Here is a 19,561-nt window from a genome sequence, read left to right as displayed (position 1 = left end):
TTTAATGTTACTGTACTTTTTGGCATGTTGAAATTATTTTAAGTGAATTTTAATAAAAGCTATGAAAGAAATCCTGTAAAGAATAATTTGTATGAGTTGAATCCTTACATTTTACTGGTTTGTTCCCTTGTTGTGTTCATGATTTAACTAAATAAAAGCAAGGGAATGAGGATACAATTAAACTGAGAGAACACATTAATAAACCGCAGCCACAAAGTTGACTTCCACATCATAACAGACTAGTGAAAAATGTAAATTGTGTAAAATCTTTCTTCAATTCTCACTTTAAATGAAATGTAAGAATTTACATAAGATCAGTTTTACAAGAAATTTACAGATTATTTCTGCTTATGTTTTAAGAATATGCTATGAACATTGTCATATTTTCTAGAACCGTTAAAAAATAAACCTGACTTTATGTACATTTGCTTTTTTGTTAAATGTTTCGAAGACATTTTCAAGGGATAGTTCACCCAAAAATGAAAATTCTGTCATTAATTACTCACCCTCATGTCCCTTCAAACCCATAAGACCTTTGTTCATCTTCAGAACACAAATTAAGGTATTGTTGATGAAATCCAAGAGTTTTCTGACCCTGCACAGACAGTAAAGCAAATGAAATGTTCCCATGCGTTGTTTATGAGCAGAGGAATGCACACGCGTGTGTCGTGGCACTCTTGATAATGGCAGATGATGTTGACTTGGAGGAGTATTGTTAAATAAAGTTGCACACAAAAAGTGTTCTCGTAGCTTCATAACATTACGGTTGAACCACTGATGTCACATGGACTATTTTACCAATGTCCTTACTACCTTTCTGAGCCTTGAACGTGTCAGTTGTGTTGCTGTCTATGCAGGAAAGCTCTCGGACTTCATCAAAAATATCTTAATTTGTGTTCCGAAGATGAACGAAAGTCTTACGGGTTTGGAACGACACGAGGGTGAGTAATTAATGACAGAATTTGCATTTCTGGGTGAACTAACACTTCATTATAACAAAGGATAAAAGGAGGACATCATAAAAAAAATCTAAGTAAAAAAGGTTTGTTGACATTTGATGAAACCATTCTTACCCAGGCCAGAAACCGAATCCAGAACATCCAGAGAAAAAACAAGCAATGGCAAGTTGTGCACAGCACATAAACAACTAAAATGTCCTCACGTCCTGCCTGATGTGCAGCATATGGTGTGAGCTCAGTACGTCAGTGGTGAGATGAATGATGGCTCTTCATGTCCTTGGTGTACCAGTCTGGTAAGAAGGTGTATTGAGAGTCTCTGTGGACGGTGTAGGTCACGTCTCTGTGTGGATCCCATCTGAACAGATACACCAGCCTGAAAAACATCACATCGCATCACATCAGACCAGTCGAAGACAATCTATAAGATGGCACATGTTAAAGTTGTTAATTCCTTTTTACATTTTACTTGTGTAATATGACATATATCTAAGTGAAATAATATAAAAAATTATGTTATATAAAGATTTCAGGATTTTTTTTCCATATAGTGGACTTCTATGGTGCCCCAAGTTTGAGCTTCCAACAAGCAGTTTAAATACAGCTCAGGACGTTCAAAATTGGGCACCATGTCAGTCCATTATATATGGAGAAAAATCATGAAATATTTTCCTCAAAAAACAAAATTTCTTTACGACTGAGAAAAGAAAGACATGAACGTCTTGGATGACAAGGGGGTGAGTACATTATCTGTCCATTTTTGTTCTGGAAATGGACTTCTCCTTTAATGCCAGCACATTTTTGGTGACATGCTCTTACCTTGGGTCATCCTCTTTGACAACCGATTTGACAAAGGACAAGAAATCACTGCAGAAATTCATGCAGACTGTTGGCTTCCAGCAGTTATATTCATTCTACAGAATAAAGAAAAATGAAAACATCACAGCTCTGTTCCAGACAACAATCAATCACATTTTTAGGCATCACAGATGTGCTCCTAATGCAAAGGAACCCGTTTATGGCCAAATTCTAAGGCAGCATTACCTGTTTCCTTCATAAATTTTGTATTGGATTAAAAAAGTTCAAAGTTGTGCTAAGACAAGAACGGGTATTGTTTTGGTTTTAGGACAACTTTGATGAAAGGTTTTGATCCACTTCAAATGTTGACTAATGTATCTAATCTAACTACAAACTGACTACTTTACACAATAATTGTGTGTTGTATTTTTATAAACTACTCCATTTATTCACTGTTTACTCATCAAGGACACATTAAAACTGATTAAAAGTGACAGTAAAGACATTTATAAAGTTGCAAAAGATTTATTTGTCAAATGCTGTTGTTTTTAACTTTCTATTTATCAAAGAATCCTGCAAAAACATTTCACGGTTTCCACAATATGAAGTAGCACAGCTATTATATCATCACAACATTGATAATACTAAAAAATGTTTATTCAGCAGCAAATAATCATATCAGAATGATTTCTGAAGTCATGTGACACTGAAGAATCAAGTAATAGTGCTGAAAATTCAGCTTTGCATCACAGGAATAAATATACACATAATAAGGCACACCTGTGCAATAATCCTGCTGTCTAATCAGCATCTTGATACGTCACACCTGTGAGGAGGATGGATTATCTCGGCAAAGGGGAAGTGCTCACTAACACAGATTTAGACAGATTTGTGAACAATATTTGAGAGAAATAGGCCTTTTGTGTACATAGAAAAAAATTTAGATCTTTGAGTTCAGCTCATGAAAAATGAGGGCAAAAACAAAAGTGTTCCGTTTATAATTTTGGTCAGTGTACATTTTAAAATATATTAAACTAAAAATTAAATAGTAACAGTATTTCACAACATTACTGTTTTTACGGTATTTTTTATCTAATAAATAAATGCAGCCTTGGTGATCATAAGAAACTTATGAAACTGTACTGTATGTTACAGCTGTAAGCTTAGTTAACTCTGCTAAATCAATTGTAAGCAGAATTTCTGTGCTGTTATTCAGATCACTGTATGCACTCCAGGGTTGCCAGGTTTTCACAACAAAACTCGCCCAATTGCTACTCTAAACTAGCCCAATGGTGTTTCGAGAGCCCCACCCCCTGGGGGATAAAATTCCTAAAATACAACAATTTTTTTGTGGGGTTCTTCTGGTAAATTCGCATTTCAGGGGATAAAAATGACGTTATTGGAGTCAATTCAACCCGCAGACATCAAAAACAACCCACAGCAACAGTGTTAAAGTAGCCCAATTCTGCGGGAAAACCACGGACTTGGCAACACTGATGCACTCGCATTGGTACTCCATGTCACTAGAAATCTCCATTGTCTTAATATGTGGTTATATAGAACAAACCTTGATGAGCTGTGAAATTTTTGACGTTTGGAAGGTCTCAACAGACACCACTATCCCATCATGGTCTCGAAACCCAGCAACTATCTGTGGCACTCCAGGAAGAAACGACTGCGCCCACCATTTCAGCAGCTTGTACCTGCAAGAGGAACGTACATACATGTTTCTAAGAGATTGGCTGTTTTTTTATATTAATTAACGCCCCATAAATAATAGTCAGTGCTAAAATAATAATATTATGTTTTAATAAAGTGTTAATATTACTATTATTATTTAATTACATGATAAAATTTGCATTTGAATGAAATGAGGATGCAAATGCTCATTTTGGGTGAACTATGCCTTAATGTCCTGTTTACACCAAGACGAATGTTAAGTGTAATACAATGTTTTGTTATATACATAAATGGCTATTAATGGGATAGTTCAGCAAAAATGAAAATTCTGTCATCATTTGCTCACCCTCATGTTGTTCCAAACCTTTACAAGTTTGTTTCTTCTCTTGAGCACAAAAGAAGTTATTTTGAAGAATGTTGGTAACTGAGAAAAAAGTTTATATCACGAAATTCTGACTTTTTTCCTCAGAATCATGAGCCAAACTTGCAATTCTGAGAAATAAAGTCAGAATTGTGTCATAAAAACTCACAATTCTGACCTTTTCCTCAGAATTGAGTTTATTTCTTGGAAAAGTTTCTGACTTTATAACGCAATAGTAAGTTTATATCTCACAATTCTGAAAAAAAAAAAGTCAGAATTACTAGCTTATATCTCTATTTTGAAGAATGTTGGTAACAAACAGTTGCTGCTAACCATCGTCTTCCATTGTATGGAAAAAAATACTATGCAAGTCAATGGCTACTGTCAACTGTTTGGTAAATGATGTAAATGATAACACAATTTTCTCTTGAATAAATACGGTATATGTTGAGACTGACACAACAGCTCTATTTCTCCTTTTTTGCACTTTCTTTCAACCAATCTGCAGTTTATTTGTAAAAACCAGAGCAAATTTTTGTGCCGAATATTTATGTTGGAGTGAACAGGCCTTTAAATTGCAGCTAACGTTGACGCCACATCAATAGCTCCACCTGTGGAAGTTGCTTTGTTGTTTCGGGGTGCAGATCTCTGCGGAGGTCTTGAGCTCCACATAACATCCTGGTGCCGGAGGAGCATCGGGGTCTTTGACCCGGCAGTCCACCTCTCCAGAGAAGAGCAGCTTATGATCGGCCAGACGCGTCTGAACCACTGTACAGAACGCCTCATTGGTGTTCACAATGCCCCCTGGGTCTGGAGTCCCATCCACATCATCTTAAAAGGAAGGAAATGGTAGATAAGTGGTAAGATCTTTCACTATCATTTGATTGTCTCATAATACAAATAATCTCCCAAACCTGCGCACATGTACTGCTCAAACTTGTAGCCCCAGTACATCATCTCTTCCTGTCGCTCGGAGCGGGTTTCTCGGTTCACTCTGGCAGCCTCCGTTTCCACCTCGCTGATGTAGATGGTGCCTCTGAACTTGGACACGGCCAGCAACCATCCCTCTTGAGTCTCGTATGGGGTGGTCAGTACTTTGGTTAGGTGTCCTCTCCATGTCACAAAATCCACTCCTAGAGCACTACAAACACACTCAATAACTCAACACAAAACAAGCCATAACTGACAGACACTTTCAAGCAAGATTTATTTATTTATTAATGGTTTCGAGTTTTAAGTTAACTTTAAAAACCCAGCTGTGCAATACATACTATCTGGGTCAATGATATGGCATTCATATTTTCAAAAATAAATAGACATGTAGATAAAATGGCATAAAACCTCACAATTCTGACTTTATTTCTTGCATTTATGAGTTTATATCACAATTCTAAGGAGAAAAAAAAGTCAGAATAGCAAGATACAAGATACAAAATTGTATTTTTTAAATTTTATCACGCAATTCTGACTTTATAACATGCAATTGTGAGTTTATATTTCACAATTCTGAGAAAAAAGCCTGAATTGTGAGAAAATAGTTAAAATAGTTCAAACTGAGTTTTTGTCACAATTCTGACTTTATTTCTCGCAATTGTGAGATTATATCGCAATTTTGGAAAAAAAAGTTATTTCTTCCAATTCTGATTTTAAAACTTAAAATTGAAAGTTTATATCTCACAATTATGAAAAAAAGTCAGAATTGTGAGATACAAAATTGTGAGTTTTTATTTCGCAATTCTGATTTTATAACACGCAATTAGAATTTATACCTCACAATTCTCTGAAAAAAAATCTGAATTGCGAGATTTATAGTTAGAACTGCAAGATACAAACTTGCATTTGCAAGAAAAAGGATAAAATTGTGAGTTTTATCTTGCAATTCTGACTTTATAACATGCAATTGCAAGTTTATATCTCACAATTCTGAGAAAAAGTCTGAATTGCTAAAAAAAAGTTACAATTGTAAGTTTATATTGCGCAATTCTGACTTTATTTCTCGCAATTGTGAGTTTATATCACGCAATTAAAAAAAAACAATTCTGAATTGTGAGAAAAGTTGCAATAACCTTTTTTATTTTAAATTTGGGTGTAGTCTATTATTGTTATTTAATTATTATTTGAATTATTATTATTATTTTTCATCTCGTTATTTTTTAGTACATCAGGTTAAACTAAATGAAAATGAAAATTTTAACAATATTTTATTTCAAGTAATGTGACGTGACACTTGCTGTATGTTTTATATATATATATATATATATATACAAACATTAAAATGTAATTAATAGAAAATAGAAAATAGTTGAACACCATTCTCATGGGGGAAAATCTTGGCATAAGCCTTACCATAAGTTTTGATTACTATTTCTCAGAAAAAAAAATTTAACAAACCAGCTTTACTTCTCATTAAAACCCTATAAAGATGTCATGTGCAACATGCAGAAACATGCTGGGGGAAACACCCAAAACAGGAAATTGTAAAGAAATACTTGCAAACCCTCAAGTATAATATTAAATATTATATTAGATCATTTGTCTATTTTTTTAATGAAATGCCAAGGTTAGTTCATGTTGTATGTCATGTCGTGCGACTCCCCAAAAACAAACTAATATTTATAAACGAATAATTCTCTCTCTTTCTCTCTCTCTCTATATATATGTGTATGTATGTATGTATGTATATATATATATATACTACCGTTCAAAAGTTTGGGGTCAGTACATTTTTATTGTTTCTTTTTTCTTTTTTTTTTTTTTTTTTAAGAAATTAATACTTTTATTCACAAGGATCTATTAAGTTAATAATTAAAAGTTTATTAAAAGTTAATAATAAATAATTTACATTGTTATAAAATATTTATATTTTGAATAAACACTGTACTTTTTAAACTTGTTATTCATGAAAGAATCCTGAAAAAAAAAAAAAAAAAAAAAAAAAAAAAAATCACAGGTTCCAAAAAATATTTGGCAGCACAACTGTTGATATTATCCAACACTGATCATTCTAATAATAAATCCGCATATTAGAATGATTTCTGAAGGATCATGTGACACTTAAGACTGGAGTAACAGCTGATAAAAATTCAGCTTTTCATCACAGGAATAAATTCTATTTTAAAGTATGTTAAAATAAAAATCATTATTTTATATTGTAAAAACATTTTGCAATATTACTGTTTTTTTTTCTATATTTTTAATCAAATAAATGCAGCCTTGACGAGCATAAGAGACTTCTTTAAAGACTATTACAAGTCTTACTGACCCCAAACTTTTGAACGGTATATATATATATATATATATACCGTAGCCTTTTGTAGATCTGTTAATAATTATACTGTTATTTGCAAAAACAGATTTCTTTATACAGAAAAAAAAACTTGCAGAATGTGTATCTCACCTGGATGAGGGTGTTTGGTCTCTGGTCTGAATCTTGTCTCTGTTGACCCGAATCCACTGCAGCAAATGATCAAGCCTCTCTTTCACGCTGTCATCTCTTTTTACGAAGCGGCTGGTGTATCCGTCCCTTAAATTAAAATCTGGACTTTTCCTGGGCTGCACATAATACCGCAGCTGCCTCTGATCGTTGAAGAAGTTCCTGTGAGAGTCCAGAGAGAAGAAGCCCACCTCCACAGGCTGCTTGTAGAGCGGGAAATTTCTCTCATACTGCTGTCTGTGAGCGCTCAGAGTCTCAGGTGATCCGTGTTGACTTTCTTCTGATGATCTGTGGCGTTTATCCGCGTTATAATCACTGCTGGAGTCTCTACATCTTTTATAAGCAGACTCGTGATGATGGTCTCTGTGGTAACGTTGAGCCATGGCGTGTTTTTAGTGAGTTAAACCCTTAAATATGTTTTGCTAATACGTATTTAGCTAATACATTAATGGAATTATGAATAAATACAATGAAGTTAATTTGTAAATACAGAGTAGATGACGAACCAGGCTATGTGATAGCAACAACTCCACTCCCATGAACCAACATGTCTTTCTTAACAAATAATAATCAGTAAAGATAATCATTCATAGGAAATATTTAATATGTAACGTTCCAAAAACTAAACGTGGTTGTTAATTAGGATTAAACTGATATCTCACTCACATAGCATATTCTGTATCAAGCGCGTAAACACAACAGCTATGAAAACACACTTTCAAAATAAAAGCCGCTACAGTCACACTTCAAAATAAGAGTGTCCATATAAAAGTCCCTGTGGTCTGTAACAATCTATTTGCACGAAAAATGTTAAAGTCGGAATCAAGTTTATATCTTCCAGTTCTGATTATAAAACTCAAAATTGCAGGTTTATATATCACAATTATGAGGAAAAAAAGTTTTTTGAGTTGTGAGATACAAAATTGTGAAAAATTGTTTTTATCTTGCAATTCTGATTTTATAACACGCAATTACGAATTTATACCTCACAATTCTGAGAAAAAAAAAATCTGAATTCGTGAGAAAATAGTTAAAATTGTAAGTTTTTCTTTGCAATTCTGATTTTATTTCTCGCATTGTGAGTTTGTATCACGCAATTCTAAGAAAAAAAGTCAGAATTGCATGATATAAACTCGCATTTGCTAGAAAAAAGATATAATTGTGAGTGTTTATCTTGCAGTTCTGACTTTATATCATGCAATTGCAAGTTTATATCTCACAATTCTGAGAAAAAGTCTGAATTGCAAAAACAAAAACAAAACAAAAAAAAAGTTAAAATTGTGAGTTTATATCTCGCAATTCTGACTTTATTTCTGGCAATTGTAAGTTTATATCATATAAAAGTCCCTATGGTCTGTAATAGTCTATTTGCACGAAAAAAGTTAAAGTCAGAATCAAGTTTATATCTTCCAATTCTGATTTTTAAAACTCAAAATTGCAAGTTTATATCTCACAATTTTGAGAAAAAAAGTCAGAATTGTGAGATACAAAACTGTGAAAAATTGTGAGTTTTTATCTCGCAACTGTGACTTTATAACAAGCAATTATGAATTTATACCTCACAATTCTGAGAAAAAAAAATCTGAATTCGCGAGAAAATAGTTAAAATTGCAAGTTTTTCTTTGCACTATTGATTTTATTTCTCACAATTGTGAGTTTATATCACGCAATTCTGAGAAAAAAGTCAGAATTGCAAGATACAAACTCGCATTTGCAAGAAAAATGTTAAATTGTGAGTTTTTATCTTGCAGTTCTGACTTTATAACATGCAATTGTAAGTTTATATCTCACAATTCTGAGAAAAAGTCTGAAAGTCCGAAAAAATAGTTAAAATTGTGAGTTTATATCTCGCAATTCTGACTTTATTTCTCGCTTTTGTGAGTTTATATCATGCAATTCTGACAAAAAAAAGTCATTTTAAATTTTGGTGTAGTCTATTATTGTTATTTAATTATTATTATTTTTCATCTCGTTTTTTTTAGTACATCAGGTTAAACTGAATGAAAATGAGAATGTTGCAGTGGCAACTGAGGAAAAAATATATTTGAAAAAATATTTTATTTCAAGTAATGTGGTGTGACACTTACTGTATGTTTTATTTATTATATATATATATATATATATATATATATATAAACATTAAAATTGTGAGTTTATATCACAATTCTGACTTTATTTCTCGCAGTCATATCATATATATGACATATTTTATTTCATGTTGGCATGAAATGAAATTTCACCCTGTCTGTTTTCTAAATGCATGGATCTTACTGTGAAAAATTTGACCATGCATGTGTTTTATTTTTTTAAAAATTACCACGTATCAAAAAGTCTTTGTGAGAAATTGAGATATAAACTTGTGATTGCAAGAAAGAAAAAAAGTTAGAATTGTGAGATGTAAACTCAGAATTCAGAGAAAAAAGTTTGTCTCTTAAAAAACAAATCGCAATTACCTATTTATTTTATTTTATTTATTTGTTTATTTAACCACATGGCTGAAACAAGCTTCCATACAATAATCAGTTTTTTGAGTTACGTTTCTTGCACACAATAAACCTCATACTAAAATCAAACATTTTGAATTTAAAAAATGGACATTTCAAGGCAATAAATTGCAATGAAATTGATCAAAGACAGGTTTTTATTTAAATATCTGCAATATTTGCTTTTCATTGCAATCATGCGCTTATGAAACTCTGGGTTTGCTACTCTGATAACACAGTCCTAAAATAAGCTGTTAATATATTTACTTGCTGTGGTGGTAATTTAAAATGTCAAGTACAGCAAATCAGCTTCTGACGATATTAGAATGCTATCACCATTCACTTACCCTCATCCCAAAACTGTATACATGTCTTTTTTCAGTGGAACACAGAAAAAGATATTTTAAAGAATGTTCATAATTAAAGAGTTTCAGTTCCCATTGCCTATTTTTCTCAATACATTTAAAGCCAATAGGTACCTAAAGAGTTTTGTTACCAACATATGGGTAATTCCATATCTTCTGAAGCAGTGTTGCCAAGTCTATGATTTACCAATGCAAATTTGCTGTAGGTCATTTCGGTTTGATATTTAGGCCCTGGAATGCGAATTTTACCAGGGGAACCCTCCAAAAAAAAAAAAAAAAAAAAAAAAAAAAAAAAAAAAAGTTTTCCCGGAATGGGATTTTTACCAGCGGGTTTTTCTATGAAAACCTGGCAACCCTAATCTGGAGACTTTAATCATGAAAACTTTTTATTTTATTTTTATTTTTATTTTTTTATATTAACATATTTTTTTTCACCATTATAATTATATTATAACCTCGATGAACTGCAAGGCTGTTTAATACTTAATACACCTAAATAGATTCCTGTCAAGTTTTAAAAAATAAAATAAAACAAATAGTTTATAAAAATAAATAATACATTCCTGGTAAACACAGATTTCCACACATGCATATAAACAGCAAAAACATATGACAGGTTTAGTGCAACTGGAATGAAGCAGAAATTCCAATAGGTAGCAAATGCTTTAATTTCACAATGGCAGTTGACATCAAAAGCATGATTTCCCAAGATTTGGCATGTGCATTTCTGAATCCTTTAGAAAAGAGTGTTTCAGTTTAAAAGAACAGATATGCGGGAACCAGCAAGAGTACAAGAGCTTTTCAATTTACAAAGTATACATCGGCCAGCAGCAGCAAACATTCCTTAGAGCTCAAAGATTATACAACGATCTAATTATCAAGCATTCTTTCAGGACTTAATTCATATTCATGGATAATAATGCATCACATTAATCCCAACCAAGAACATATAATGTAGAACAGCATACTCAGTTACATGGCAGATGCTCGTCAACCTAACAAATATATTTATGAAGATAAACTACAATATGTACAGACAAGTTCCAGTTTGTCTAACAGCAGACCACGCAAAAGTGCACGGCCAGTAAAATTGGTACCGCTTGGTTTTCGGAGTCCATGGGAATGAAACTGATTAAAGTTAAAGACAAGAGCATAGTGAAACCACTGTCAAATTGAACCCTACATTCTTAGAAATGAGATATTTACAGTACATGTCAAACACTGATTCATTGGAGTGAGAAATTCAGAAGCCTGAGGATAGTCACTTAACATAATATCACAACTGAAATATTAACTGAGCAGAATATACTACTAAATACACCACTACAGCAAAACAACAGTGGCTACAAATCCTATCCATATTCAACATATGTAGGAAAAATGGCTCAGCAGGAAGGAAAATAAAAAAGAAAGGAAAAGATTCAGTTCCGTCTATCAATGGGACAAATCCTGAGATATTTTTAACAGTGATCTGTATCATTTTTCTAAGTCAGAATGCACTTTTTGGCCTATTGTAAATTAACTCCCAGTGTAAAACATGAGGTTGAACAGGTTGAAAAGCCACTCTGTGTGTGTGTGTGTTTGGGAAACTAAGTATCTCTCAGTATTTAAAGAGAGACTGATTCGACTGTGTCAAACAGACACTTCACTGGAGTGTGTTGTCATAAACTAAGGCCGGAACTGTGGTTTACTCAGGTTGTGGGGTGCTGGGACCCCAGGAAAAGAGACTGGGAAGGCGGAAGGCAGAGTCTCTCCGTGCTGGGTCGGGAAGAGTCAGCGTCTCCGGAGCTGACTTCTTCCGTGGTCTGTCCTTGGGCACAGAAAGGAAGTCTGGAGCTTCAGTGGAGAGGGGTGTAGAGGGAGCGCTGGATGGGCCACTGCGAGCGCAGGCTGGGAGGGGCGTCTCGCTGATGGCAATAGCTGGCGGAAAGGTTCCCAGCTTCTTATTGGTGGCTTCCTGAGTGGCTCGTTCATATTCTCTCACTTCCTCCATTGTCATGTCTTTAAACAAAGAAAATTCTGTTAGTGGGGTATAGTGGACATTCGAAACGTGAAGGCAAAGTCTCCTCACCAATGTAAAGGAGCTTTCGCACCGTGTAGTTCTCCAAAATTAGGGTGGTTCCTAGAGAACCAATTCCTCCTTGTATCATTGTCCTGGTTGTATTTGCACTGGCAGCAGGAACTCTGAAACGGCCATCAGCGGTGTCTTTATGCACTGCGTTAGAGGCATTCACACCATAGGAACCATTTTTAGCGTGTTCTCATGACATTAACTAGGAACATATTTAGTTCTAGAAACTCTGTTTCGAGGAACTAAATTAACTTCTACTTCAGAGTTGAGTCTAAAACAGTTCTATAGGAACTACCAGTGACTTAAGTGTATAGTCGCTTTTGCACCGGAAGAATCTTTTCATAGTTCTTTTTGAAAAACTATTTGAGGAAGTACCTGTTTTTTGGCGTGTTCACGTCGCAGGAACTAGAAATGTATTTAGTTCCATGAACTCCATTTAGGGGAACTAAATTAAAGGAACACTCCACTTTTTTTGAAAATAGGCTCATTTTCCTACTCTCCTAGACTTAAACAGTTGAGTTTTACTGTTTTCGAATCCATTCAGCTGATCTCTGGGTCTGGTGGTAGCACTTTTAGCATAGCTTAGCATAGATCATTGAATCCGATTAGACCTTTAGCATCTCGCTCAAAAATGACCAAAGAGTTTCTGTATTTTTCCTATTTAAAACTTGACTCTTCTATAGTTACACTGTGTACTAAGACCGACGGAAAATAAAAAGTTGCGATTTTCTAGGCTGATATGGCTAGGAACTTTACTCTCATTCCGGCGTAATAATCAAGGAACTTTGCTGCCGTACCATGGGTGCAGCAGGCGCAATGATATTATGCAGCACCTGAAAATAGGCTAAGTTCCCTCAACGTAACCAAGGTGACCACCTGCTTGCACAGGGAGACTATTTTCAGGCACTGAACTAGAGACGTATTTAGTTCTAGAAACTTCATTTAGGGGAACTAAATTAACTTCTATTTCAGAGTAGAATCTAAAACAGTTCTATAGGAACTATTAGTGATGTAAGTGTATGGGTGCTTTTGCACCAGAGAAACCTCTTCATAGTTCCTAGAACTATTGGCAGAAGTACCTGCTTTTTGGCGTATTCACACCACAGGAACTAGAAACGTACTCTGTTTGGGGGAACTAAATTAACTTCTACTTCAGAGCAGAGTCTAATACAGTTCTACAGTTCTATATGCCAAACGCTTACAAAAAACCAGCTACCTGGCATATTTAAAAAAACATATAAAAGTATTTACTCCACAAACATGGAAAACAGCGCTAATAATGGCATTTGGTTACCTGCTTTCTCAGATTCCATGATATGTAACACTGCAAGTTGTCTTAGGAGATTTAATCACATTTTCGTGCTCTTTTAATCACGTAAATTGTTCATTTACATTCCATCTCCGTTAAGGTCTGATCACGGTGTCCTTCATTCACCAGTTGTTGACGTTTGTAAATGCTGTGAATAAAGACATCACTGTCGGCCGCTTCAGAGTTCCTGCTGCTGGTATGAATGCAACCAGGAAAACTGCCTGAGGGTGATTGGTTCTCTAGGAACCACCATGCTGGCTAGTTCCTAGAATTGAGTTCTTAGAACTATGCGGTGCGAAAGCCCCCATTTACAAACATCAATGACCGGTGAATGGAGGATGCAGTGATCAGAGCTGTTTTTGTTGTGTGTCGTGGGTTTCGTGATAATGGAGGTGAAATGTAAATGCACGATTTACGCAACTGAAAGAGCAAAAAGTTGTGCTAAGAGACTAAATCTCCTATGACAATTTGCAGCATTATATATCATTGAGGCTGAGAAGAAAACACACTGTTTTCGATTTTTTTGGAATAAATATTATTTATTTACATGGCTTTTTAAAAAGGCCGGGTAGCTGGTGTTTCATATGCGTTTTGGCCAATCAACATATACTTACGTCACTGGTAGTTCCTATAGGACTATTTTAGACACTACTCCAAAGTAGGAGCTAATTTACTTCCCTGAAACAGAGTTCCTAGAACTAAATACATTACTAGTTCCTGCGGTGCGAACACGCCAAAAACTGGGAACTTCCGCCAATAGTTGTAGGAACTATGAAAAGGTTCCTCCAGTGCGAAAGCCTCTTAAAGGGATAGTTCAACCAAAAATGAAAATCAGCCCATTATTTACTCACCCTTCAGGCATCCTAGGTGTATATGGCCTCCTTCTTTCAGACGAATCTAATTGGAGTTATATTAAAAATTATCCTGGCACTTCCAAGCTTTAGAATGGCATAGATGGGTGTTTCTCTTCATCAGTCCAAAACAAGTCCAATAAAGTGCATCCATCCATAATAAAAAAGTGCCTCACCCGGCTTTAGGGGGTGTTGGGCAGGGAGGGGGTGAATAAAGGCATCCTGTGGTAATGCATTTTTGTAAGAATAACATCCATATTTAAAACATAAGAATCACTTTAATCTAGCTTGCGCCATCTGGTCATACACAGAAGCAGATGATGCAAGACATCAGCGTTGCGCATGTGCCACTCGGAAGTGACGTATATAAACCAAGAAAAGACTGGTTTTCCTTTGCTAAAGTACAGAAACTTTGCTTCTTTTGCTCCTGTAAACAAACGTTGGTTTGTGAGACTCACCGGCGCATGCGCAATACCGACATTCTACATCATCCGCCAAGAGCTGCTTTGGTGTATGACCAGTTGGCACAAGATGGATTAAAATTAGCTTGTGTGAGACTTTTTATTATGGATGGATGCACTTTTTTGGACTTGTTTTGGATTGATGAAGAGAAACACCCACCAATTGCCATTCTAAAGCTTGGAAGTGCCAGAATAATTTTTAATATAACACCGACTGGATTCGTCTGAAAGAACAAAGTCATATTCACCTAGGATGCCTGGAGGGTGAGTAAATAATGGGCTAATTTTCATTTTTGGGTGAACTATCCCATTCATTTATATTGGACTAAACCATTGGTGTCAAACTCAGATCCTGAAGGGCAACAGTTCTGCAGAATATAGTTCCAACATTGTTTCAACCCATCTACCTGTAGTCTTCTAGTGGTCCTGAAGAACTTAATTGACTGGATAATTAGGGCTGAAGTTAAACTCCTCCAGAAGCTGAGTTTGAGAGTCTTGGATTAAAGGGATAATTCACCCAAAAATGAAAATTCTGTCATTAATTACTCACCCTCATGTTACACCAAACTCGTAAGATCTTTGTTAGTTTTTAGAACACAAATTAAGATATTTTTGATAATATCTGTGAGCTCTCTTACCCTTCATAGACAGCACCGTAGCCCCATTTTGGAGAGTACAATTGAGTATATATTTTTTTAATCAAAAATATCTTAAATTGTGTTCCGAAGACAAACAAAGGTCTTATAGGTTTGGAATGACAGAATTTTTTAAATGTGTAAACTATCTATCAGTTAACCATGAGTTCTCAAATCCTGGTTAATAATCTCATGATGGTAGTGAGGGGTACTTTTTAATTCAGGGGTGTCAGAGTTTCTTCTGGAGGACCACCTTCCTGCAGAGTTTAGCTCCTACACACCTCCCTTAAAGTTTTTGGTGATTCTGAAGACATTGATTAGCTATGTTTGATTGGGGAAAGAGCTAAACTGCTCAAAGTTGGCCCTCCAGTAGCAGGTTTGGAGACCCCTGCTTTACTCTCCAGAAGAGATAAAGAAGATGCGATCTCCTTTTTTGAAAATGACTTTTCTCTCTAATGCTCTCTATGTTTTGTAATCGGTGTTCATGACTGAAACGTTATACAGTTTAATCAGTACGGTCAAGGTCCTTGATGAGAACATGAAGAACAACTTCAAAGAGCTGAATTTCTCAGCTGAAACATCTCTTTTCTGTCTGTTTGTTCTTGTCGTGACTCATGCAAAACTAAACACGGTTGTGAGATATGGATCACGACATCCTTAGGCATCCATGAGATTTGTTAGTCATGACTCTGGGACTCAGGCAACACAAAAGAAACAGCAAACAAAGGTAAAGAGATGAATAAACAGCAATCTGAAGGGAAGGCTGTGTGCATGACTGGCTGGTCAATGCCAAACTTACCAATCCACTCATCAACCCAAGCGAAAGCCTGTCTATGACCCAGCAACAGCACATCCCTCACCACCTACAGAAAGAAAGATAGGTACAAATATATGGTGATTGTGATGTTACCATGTAGGGCTGGGCTGGGCAGGTTCGGTCCTGGAGGGTCACTGTCTTGCAGAGTTTAGCTCCACCTGCCTGTAGCATTCTAGTGATCTTGAAGACATTGATTAGCTTGTTCAGGTGTGTTTCATTAGGGTTGGAGCTAAACCCTGCAGGACAGTGACCCTCCAGGACCAAACTTGCCCATCCCTGATGTACTGGATGTGTTCCTGGATCTTTTGTTGGTCCTGGAAAATTATTTCTGTCAAACGAACATACTCCTAATCATCCCTAACCCCAATGCTAACAATAACCCTAACATCAGAAGGAAATTAAAAGGTTAAAAGAAACATTGTTGAAGCCCCAGCTTTAGCACAAAGCTGACTAATCCTAACCCTTAAATCTGATTGGTTGACAGGACTATTGTTTCAGAACCAACAAAGATGTTCCAGGGATTTGTCCTGCTAGATGATACTATGGTAAGCATAGCTAAATAGTCAGATCTATGTATAGATCTAAATGATCTGCAGTGAGAGTAACTACAAGGTTAGGGTTTTAGGGGGCTCGTCCGGGATATGCATGTGGAGAGGTGGAAGTGACCTTGTGCACAAACTGCTCCACGCGAGTCTGAAGTCCCCACACCTCGAACTTCACCGTTACTAGCTTATAGGAGCACATGATGGGATCCTGCGTGTCCCTCCAGCCCTCCTGCAGCAAACCCCGGGCTGTCTTCTCAGATTTAAAGCATCGTGGGTCCTGGAGTAGAATACAGAATGGAAGTAAAATAGAAAGTCCTGGATTTGAAAATGGCCCACAGAGTTTATTTTATATGCAATATATAAGAATGTCACATTTCAACCTTCATAAGACTTACTAATAGCAGAAAGGAATTCAATTATTATGCATTTTATCTGCACATTTTGTGCCTTTTTTGTCATTTTAGGGCATTGTATTTGAACAAACTCCTCCTAGAGATTTAATCTAAAGCCCTTTGTAATGTTAAATTGCGAAGATCTTGAGTTTATCTTAAAGGGCATGTCCGTAGCAGCCTGACAAAGTTCAATGTTTTGCTATGGACAAAGGAAGTTGTTGTAACTCAGCCATACAAATACAATTTGTCTGCGTGTGAACGGCTGTGTCGAAAGCAGTGTCCTGTCAGGAACACCCTTGCTCTGTTTCATTATCATAAAACATTCAAGGACATTAGTGTTTCTGCTGTAAATGCCTATTGAGGCTTTTTTAGGGGTTTTAGTAAATTTTAGAAAATTTAGTTATTTTACTTTTTTTTTTTACCTATAAGTCTATGCACAACTACAACTTGGTTTTACAAATGTTTGTAAGAGTTTATTTATATATCTTTTTGTAAAGTTCATTGATATTTATCTATACCTGTAAATAAAGGAAAGTAATTACATTATGCAAGTTTTCATGGATTATTTGACAAATATAACAAAACCAGTAAGGTGCAGAGTTAAGCTAAACTGTGTGAACCTTTCTATAAACAAACAAAATTAAAATTCTGCCATGTAAATGCATTAAACCGATTACTTTGCATCTGCGTGAAGCAAGACAGGTGTTACGCCAAAGTGGGGGGCATCCGCAGGCCCTGCCCCCCTGTCCATCCTCTCCCCTCCTTGCTAAATGTGATAGATTTCGAAAGCGAAAGTGAAACCGAAACCGGTAAAGCAGTGCGCATTAGAAAGTGACTCCTCTCTGTTTATTGCCATACATAAAAGAGAGACATCTAGGCTCCGCCCCCTTCTGGAGTCGGGCGGGAAGTTGCAGCTCATTTTCATGTAAGGTAACACACCCCTGAAACAGCACTTTTTAGACCCGCCCCAAAAATGACACTTTAACACGTTATAATAAACGATCTGTATTGTATTTGGATCTGAAACTTCACAGGCACATTCAGGAGAGCCGTAAGATTAATATTAGATCTTGTAAAAAGGGGCATAATAGGTGCCCTTAAAATTGCTTAAAGGGAGTTTTCGTTAAAGGGCGTGTCTGTGGCAGCCTGACAAAGTTTCGCCATGGAAAAGAAAGTTGTTGTAACTTCCCCGAAATTCACACATTTGATAAGAGTACTGACTTGAACACATCTAAAGGCCAATATTAGATTATAATCATAGCGCCACCTGCTGGCAACAGGAAATGACTTGTTTTACACTAACTTATTCATAGCAGAATAGTAGGAAGACAGGAGATGAACCAACACATGCCAACTATGCAAAACACTAAGCAAAATTAGAGAGTGAATTTAATTTAAAAGTTAACATCACTTTGCTCACTTTGGAGAGCAAAGCACTTGAAGTGAGTGCTTTAAACACCAACTACCCACCGGTGTCCCCGCAGAGTTCAGTACCTGGGCCATTTTTATTCTTTCTTTCCACTAAATCACTTTGCAAAATTATCACCATCTCAGAGCTTTTTCCCATTATTTCTATGCAGATGGTACTCAATTAATTCTCTTTTCACCCTCTGACAACCAAATATCATCTGGCTGTAAAATATTTCTGTCTGCATATCTGAATTTATTGAAAACCAAGCTGCTTATCATTCTGGCCAAGAAGCACCCCTGCCAAGACCTTGTCATTTCAATAGACAACAAAATCATCTCACCCACACAAAAATGGTAAGAATTATGGCATCATAATCAACAAGGTCTATTATACCTAGAGCAAGCTATCCATTCATATCAACAGCAGTTCCTGGAAGCTCATTGTTTTTGAAAAAAATTTAACTCAAATTTCAAAATTCAATTCAAATCGACTCCAGGAACGCAACTGGTAGGCACTGCACCAGTGTATGTGTAAAAAACAAAGAATACTTTTTTGAGTCTGTAAAAGGACCTTTGGGAACGGATTTGTTCACTTTTGCAAATGTTTTCAAACAAACACTGACGGGATTATTTATTTATTTTTTTATTTTTTGCATTGTGCTCCATTAGGACATAGTGCTAAGGTTGTTTTCCGTGACACAAGTGCTTTTATTTGTCTGAATGAGGACTAGAGTGATCACTTATCATTCCCAGCACTGCAGCTGTTCTTTTCCCTTCCACATTTAATTCCACCTCTGCCTTTTTATTCCTCAAACAGAACGACTGCTGGCCTGGATCCTTAGATAGCAGCAAGCTCCTGCCAGAAAAAGATAACACTGCACTCCTCTCATCTGTCTATGCTTACCTCTGCAGGAGGAGAGAGACAGTATGTGAAAATGAATTACTGCAGCGGTACAGTCGAGAGGTGATTCTGAGTCTTGCATGTATCCAGTAG

General features: G+C 35.8%; 2 protein-coding genes across 2 annotated transcripts in view; both read right to left on the bottom strand.

Annotated features, from left to right (window-relative positions):
* Nucleotides 1-52: 52 nt before the first annotated feature.
* On the bottom strand, nt 53-7,950 carry dxo (decapping exoribonuclease). Its single transcript, XM_051106013.1, has 6 exons — nt 7,193-7,950; nt 4,710-4,936; nt 4,407-4,626; nt 3,322-3,457; nt 1,776-1,870; nt 53-1,332 (listed from the first exon to the last, which is right to left on the bottom strand). The coding sequence occupies exons 1-6, from the start codon at nt 7,609-7,611 to the stop codon at nt 1,203-1,205; spliced, it is 1,227 nt and encodes a 408-aa protein (XP_050961970.1). The 5' UTR covers nt 7,612-7,950; the 3' UTR covers nt 53-1,202.
* A 2,770-nt stretch (nt 7,951-10,720) lies between these two features.
* pitpnc1a (phosphatidylinositol transfer protein cytoplasmic 1a) overlaps nt 10,721-19,561 on the bottom strand; it is a 109,843-nt gene continuing 101,002 nt past the window's right edge. Inside the window, exons 7-9 of the mRNA XM_051105926.1 lie at nt 16,887-17,042; nt 16,203-16,266; nt 10,721-12,077 (exon numbers count right to left, since the gene is read on the bottom strand). Coding sequence (XP_050961883.1) covers nt 11,764-12,077; nt 16,203-16,266; nt 16,887-17,042 — 534 coding nt within the window. The 3' untranslated portion in view covers nt 10,721-11,763. The remainder of the gene's footprint in view (nt 12,078-16,202; nt 16,267-16,886; nt 17,043-19,561) is intronic.

Source organism: Labeo rohita, chromosome 3, assembly GCF_022985175.1.
Source record: "Labeo rohita strain BAU-BD-2019 chromosome 3, IGBB_LRoh.1.0, whole genome shotgun sequence".
Lineage (NCBI taxonomy): Eukaryota > Metazoa > Chordata > Actinopteri > Cypriniformes > Cyprinidae > Labeo > Labeo rohita.
The sequence above is the reverse complement of the archived record's forward strand: the minus strand, read 5'-3'. Positions and strand labels throughout refer to the sequence as shown.

Bases quoted from the DNA above. Each gene is read 5' to 3' on its own strand.
- dxo (XM_051106013.1), bottom strand. From the start codon at position 7,611: ATGGCTCAACGTTACCACAGAGACCATCATCACGAGTCTGCTTATAAA. The intron at 1,871-3,321 runs GTTTGTTCTATA...TTTATTCTGTAG, and splicing joins AAATTTCACAGCTCATCAAG to AATGAATATAACTGCTGGAA. The intron at 1,333-1,775 runs GTAAGAGCATGT...GATGTTTTTCAG, and splicing joins GTCAAAGAGGATGACCCAAG to GCTGGTGTATCTGTTCAGAT.